A 6,866-nucleotide genomic window follows, 5' to 3' on the forward strand; every position below is an offset into this window, starting at 1 on the left:
GCACTCTGAACACAACTCTATCACATAACATGCATACCATGTTATAAATACTAAAGACCAAGTGTTGTTTGTTAATTTTTGTAATTCCTATGCTTGGCACGCAGTTAACTGGCAATACTGTTTTGTTGAACAAAAAGAAATGACTGAAAAATTAATTGTAATTTACAAAAACAGGTCCAAAGTGTCAAAATAAGTATTGTTATTGATGATAATAATTTTATGGGAACAGCTCCAATTCACTGAGAGACTACCACACGTCAAGCACTTTGACAGGATCTTATGTACATTTTCTCCAATCCTCATTTTACAGATTTTACAGAGACTCAGAGAATGTAAAGAACTTACCCAAGATCACACAGAGAGTGAATGCTAAAGGTAGTATTCACATTTAGACCTAGTTTGGTTCCAAAGCCCACGCTTACTCTTATATCATATGTGTAATTTGGTCAGTGATTACTGTATTCCAGATACGATGCTAGGCATTTACAAAGTGTTTTGCTCCTTACAATTATCCTGTAGGATCAACAATCTTGGGAAATAAGTACTATCCCCATTTTAGAGTTGAGAAAGCTGAAGTTTCCCCAAAACTCAACTACAATCTCAAACAGATTTGAGAGCAGTAGTTGGAGACACGCAGCACAAATTTAAAATCTAAAGAAATGTTAGAATTTCAAACAAATTTTAACCAAGCTCAATCCATTGAATCCATGTAAAGATCCATAATAAGAAAAAATAAAAATCACCAAGAAATTAAATATATTAGGACACTCCATATTCTCTCAATTCAACAGCTCTCTAAGTGGGCTCCTCCTAACTTTCCAGTATCTCCTAAAGTGAATCATTTTTTCCAATTGCGACAGTCTTCACTGTACATCTTACTCATTCCTTTCCCTCTCATTCTGATGATGTGGTCCCCTCCAACTCTTCTATCCAAACCTCTAACATCTATCTAATATCCTCCTTTTTCTTCATGTCTGGACTTCTCTCTTACATAGAATTTATGTACTTTATCAAACAATTTGGCATTATTCGTACTGTTTTATATCATGATACATTTTGTGCATTACAACTTTGCTTTCACAACTATATCTACACCATTAAGTATTATTTGTAGTATTTAATATCACTCTACATTATGTGTATGTATCTCAACTTTTATTTTAAAGCTATATCTTATGCATGGATCATTCCATAATATACTAAAGACACAGATAACTTTACATTTGTATAACACAAAGAACATTCAGGATCACTCTCTGATGTTTCCCTCAACAATTCTTTGAAATAGGCAAAGAAGATATAACTTTTCATTTCACAGATGAGGAAACTGAGAGTCTAAGAGGCTAAGAGAATTGCCCCAAATCACACAGGTAATTAAGGCAGAGTTTGATTGCAGGGTGGGTCTTCAAACTCCCATATTCTTTACACAATGGCCTACTACTGTACACATTTATGGTACCTGGATGTGTTCCTGGCCTAAACCTCAGGCCCAAATATGTAATGCTTAATTAAGGTGAAAAGGTGGGATGTTAGGTATGACGGCCTAGGGTGGCAATCAAACCCCCCCTCCCCACCCAAGAAAATGTTTCTCAACATTGACAATTCTTCCCTCCCTCCCCCCATAGTGTATTACTCAGGAAGCCTCTCGTCTCACTGCCAGGAGAGTCCCATCTATGATATCTGTCAATGAAGAGTCTATGTGACATCACATGGGAAACTAGGTTTAAACAAACCGTATTGCCAATAAGATCATCAGATTCTTTACTGGGGTGGAGCTCTTTTTTATATTTAATGGAACTTTCTATTTCAAATCATATTGACAGCATATGCAGTTTGCCATTTTGGAAGCACCTGAAAGTTGAGTCTATACTGAGTAATAATTTACAAGAAGAAAGAAGAAAACTGTTGCTCCCCTGGGAATAAGCACTACTTTGTTCCCAGTGATTTATTTAACTTTCCAAGCCTCACCTCCATAATGGGCTCACAGGGATAAAGTGGGTTACATTCATGACTATGCCCCAAAGCCTAATGTTACCAGTCTCATTTATAAGAGAAAGAAAATTAAGAAACATTTCAAAGTTGTTAAGCCAAGACTTCACTGAAAGTAGGATTTGTACTCAATGTTATAAAATGCACTAGTTAATGATATTTTTTTGCTTTTAAACAAGTTGTAAGGGAGGAAGGTAAAGGTTCTATTCTATTCCTCACAAACCCTGCAATGCCAGCTTTGCAGGAAAAAATATACTATTGCAAGCTTACTCTGCCTGAGACACTGTGCTAAGTGAAAATCCTTGACCATATTATCTAATTTAATCTATATAACAAATGTGAGGTATGTACTATTATCCCATTTCTAAATGTAAACCATTAATGTGAAACCATTTTAATTTTCAGATTGGGAGAGAATGTATGAAACATTCATTTCTTACAGGTATTGCTGATCATAAGGCACTGGGGGCAAATGAGTAACCGTGTTAACCGTTTGAATGACAGTCATGTACAACTCAAACACCATCTTAATTCTAGCTCTAGGCTGCAACCACCCTAAACTTCCACTTCTAAGCTCTCTAAGATTTACATCCATTTAACACAATTTACTTTTTCAATTGGAAACATCAAAATAAAAGAATACTTAATAAAAACATTTAAAAGAAATCTTGTAACAAAGCATAAATGATACACTGAATTTTGACTCAGAACTGGGTGTGAATCCTCCAAGCTGAACCTCTGTGGCCTTTGGTTGCCTCATTTATAAAATCACCCTACAAATTCTGAGACTAGATGAGTTTAAATGTGTGCAATATTGTATAATACATGTGAAAGTACCACATAATTCTAATTACTATTGTTGTTATTATTATGAATAAACTAACAAGGAAGTAAAGGGAAATAAAGTATAGGGAAGTAGGATGTGCAGTGTAAATTAAATCAGACAGCTCTCTTTGGACCAAGAAATTCTCTCCTGGTGCTGCTAAGTATTCATTCTCGCTGACATGTGCTGCTTTTGTAAGAAGGGAATGTGCTCTTGCTAGCACAGGGAAATATCATCCTGGTTTTCTCTCTCTCTCTCTCTCTCTCTCCCTCTCTCTCCCTCCCTCCCTCCCTGTCTTTCCCTCCCTCCCTGCCTGTCATCTCCACAGATCTTGGCTGCCTTACATTTTCAGTAAAATTAAATATGAGTCGAACGTAGAGCCCCAAGAACTCCCAGATCATGGCATTCCCTCTTCAGACTAGCTGTGCTGTCCTTAAGTAGCCAAATTCTCTCAAATGGAAGGCACACATGCTATTTCCCCAGCAGCTAGCCAAGCCTGGCTAAGCTAGCTAGCAGACCCCTAGTCCCATTTCCTCAGCTTCATCACAATCAAGTGATTAATGCAGAGCCATCAAACATACAAGCCCAGGTGTCTGTATATTAAGCAATATAGCCACATAGACCCAGGGAGAAAACTCCTTTGGGTGTACTTTTAATTTGGGGGGTGGGGTAGGATGAGGGTAGGAACCTTTGGTTAACAAAACACTGTTACAAAGTTCCAGAGTGTTCCTGAAAGCCAACTGATATTCAGTCAATATACCTTCTACAGGCCAAGTTTACTTCCAAAATTTTCCTTCTGCAGAATGTTTACACTGCAGACTTTTGCTGGCCTTTTCTAGTCTGGTATTCCTCAGTAATGAAATCAACCCTACAAATGCATCAATTATAGATGCCTGGTAACTCACTAACAATTAGTACCCATTTACTAGGCAGGGCAATTGATCCCAAGATGGTAGAGAGGTGCTTTTCTTTTTAAGATTTAGCAGCTTCTATGAATACAGGCTTACATTCCTTTTGGTAAAGCTCATTCATGATTAAATTAAAACTGCAAATCATGCAAACAGAAATGATAGGCCCACTAACCACTCCCTGAGCCACAATTATTTAACCTTAGTGTATTGCATACCTATACCTCTTAAGGCTGCCAGATGGGAAAACAAAGTCCCCCAAACTGTGACAAATGTGAGTCATAACTATATTACTAATCAGAATTGTGACATACATGGACATCACTGAATGAGCAGTTCTTCTTATAGAGGGAGGAAGCCACCCTGGCTTTGGAGAAAGAATGGCCTTTTAAAGTTAAGTTTATGAATGTGTAAATATACAGTCCATAATGTTGCATCTCTGCCTAAATGTCTTCATAAAGTGTAAATTAATGCTAATCCTAACTAAGTATTTGGAACGCTAACCTAGTTTTCCATATTTAGCTAATAGCTAGCAATTTTCCTTATACTTTTATCTTCTCATTACATAGCAATGATGATTATTTAGTACATACATGTGAAAGGCCACATAGCAACTCTCCTGGGTTGGAAATAACCCTGTCCTAATGCTTCTATTTATACAATTTAGTTGCTGATACACCAAATCAAGTATAGCTGTGAAGAGTATCCCACTAATGCCTTTTTTGGAGGCTAAGAACAGGCCCATTTTCAGCTGGTTCCCCTTTGTGCTGGCCTGACCAAATGAAGAGTGGGGTTGGGGACAAAGGATGGGGAGGTCCAGAGCTTTAGTTAATGCTCACCTTTTGTAAATTTTAAAGGGACTCAGCTGGTTTGTCTGATTTGAAAGTATTTATGATGCTGGAAAGAGGTAGGAAAAGATTATTTTATAACCAGTGAAATAACATGGAGAAAAGAGAGAGAGTTTGAAAGAGGCACGTAGAAGAGAAAGATGTAAAATGTGGCCTTGTGAGATACCACCCAGTCTATCCCTGGACATATGACTGATATAAACCTTTACAAGTCATCTGGGAATTCTTCCTCCTAGATGTAGGATGGGTAAAGAGTAGAGGATTTGGAGTGACCCCAGGGCACTTTTTATTGTCTTCTAGGTACACAACATATCTCTAAAGTATTATAGAGGCAAATTTATTACTAGGGTGGCCAAGCCCCAAACAGTTTGGGCCAAGTCCCAAACAGCCCCAAACAGATAAGGGCAGACAAGTGTTTTTAATATCCAGAATCTGGTCTGGCTTAAAGGGTGGGGATTAGTGGAGCTGAAGGGAGATGCAGAAAATGTGTCCCTCCACCCCAATGCTGCTCAAATATGCCTGCTCACAGGGGCAAGATTCCTGATCTCCTCTTCTGCTGACTTCATGGGAAGTTGGCTCAGTCCCCAATTCTGCAGAGGGAATGCAGGCAGAGGGGAGTACTGCAAATGGGCCTTACCCTGGTTGCTTAAATGACAAGTGTGGAGGGAAATAGTGTAGACACTGTCAATGGGAGGAGGCACTGAACTGAACTGGGGAATACTGCTTATCCTGGGACATTTTCTTATATCTCCACTCCACACTCCCAACTCCCTGCACCAACAAGAACCTTGCTTGGAAATCAAAATCCTTCCCAACACACACACACACACACACACACACACACACACACTCAGAGGCAGGCACAAGCTCTACTTCATTCATCTCAATGCCCTTGCTTCCCACTAGCTCCTAAAACCAGACTGGCACAAGTAGCCTGAGGTCAGTAAGTCTGAGCCAGTAAGTACTTCCTTGCCACTGGGAATTAGGAAAGCTCATCATCTAAAGTGGTATCCATGATATTATGTTGTCTTGGATAGGCTTTGCTTTTATTTGGGGTGGTCCTAATGTGTTTGGGGAAGGCATGGAGTACCTCTCCATCCCTCTGATCTCTGCTGGTACTCTCCAGTGTCCGCATCATCCTGCAGTCTCCTGAAAGTGCCTAGATATCAGGGCAGGGCTCTGCGTTCATTTTTTCAACCAGGAACCACCAGAGTTTGAGAACTTTGAAAGCCAGGGATGGTGGTGGGGTTTGCCAAGGCTCAGATTTCCTCGCCAGAGTTCTCAACCAGGAAAGCAGTTGAAAATCAACACCCATCTGCCTCTTCTTTCTCATCCCTCCACCCCTACTATGTTCCAGGACTCCATGCAGATGCTACCTCCAACACACACACACACACACACGCGCACGCACACACACACACACCCTTGGGTTTAGAAGGTGTTCAATTCTGAAGGCAGCAAATCCGCAGAACTGAAAGGGTCTCTGCCACCACCCATCTTCCCGTCCCACCCCGAGAGGTTACTTGATTGTCTACATACAATAAAATCTCATACATTCCAAAGACCACAACATAACCCGAACCCGCCTGTGACTCCAGCGCGTCCCATACCTGATATGCAGACGATGAAATTGGCTTGAAGAAGAAAAAGCACCTCCCAGACTATTTCCATCCTCTGATTCTCATTCCAAGTGCATCACTCGACGGGAAAACAGGGGGGAAGGGGGGAATCCCCACAGGGCGCGCGCGCGCGCACACGCACACACATGCACACACGCACACACTTCCTAGCGAGCGCACACTCGCACTCCCACCCGACTGCCAGCCAGGGACCCCCAAGATCAATATCGCAGTTTGAATTGTTCCAGCAAATCTCCCCTCGGGCTTGACGGATGTGTGCCCCAGATGTGCTGACACATGTCCGATGCCTCGCTGCCCGGGAAGTCTCCCTGCTCGCCGGTCTCTACTCCTTGCACAAGCGGCGGAAACAGCACTAGCAGCGGCGGCGGCAGCCACCTGAAGCCACCAGCGCGGGGCTCTTCCTGCAAAAACGAGACCCCGATCCTCCTGGCGCCCCAAGAAGTCATAGACGATAGCCCCCCGCCGGGCCTTGCCGCGCAGTTCCGGGCCCCTGGCAGCTCGCAGCTTGCTGGCTAAGCCCAGGCAGTTCGCGACGAGTTGCCCTCGAAGTCCGCCCGCCTCACCAGGGCATGGTCAGAGGGTGGCTGCTCCGCTCCGGGTCCGTTCTCCTCCTGCTTCTGGAGGCCGGGGGGAGGAGCAGACACAGCATACAGAGAGA

General features: G+C 42.1%; 1 protein-coding gene across 1 annotated transcript in view; it reads right to left on the reverse strand.

Annotated features, from left to right (window-relative positions):
- Positions 1-6,641, reverse strand: part of CA10 (carbonic anhydrase 10 (inactive)) — a 563,265-nt gene extending 556,624 nt beyond the window's left edge. The window contains exon 1 of the mRNA XM_024755257.1: positions 6,179-6,641. Within this exon, the coding sequence (XP_024611025.1) occupies positions 6,179-6,239 (61 nt within the window). The 5' untranslated portion in view covers positions 6,240-6,641. The remainder of the gene's footprint in view (positions 1-6,178) is intronic.
- Positions 6,642-6,866: the final 225 nt, after the last annotated feature.

The sequence above is a fragment of the Neophocaena asiaeorientalis genome, unplaced genomic scaffold (assembly GCF_003031525.2).
Source record: "Neophocaena asiaeorientalis asiaeorientalis breed wild unplaced genomic scaffold, Neophocaena_asiaeorientalis_V1.1 scaffold311, whole genome shotgun sequence".
Taxonomy (NCBI): Eukaryota; Metazoa; Chordata; class Mammalia; order Artiodactyla; family Phocoenidae; genus Neophocaena; species Neophocaena asiaeorientalis.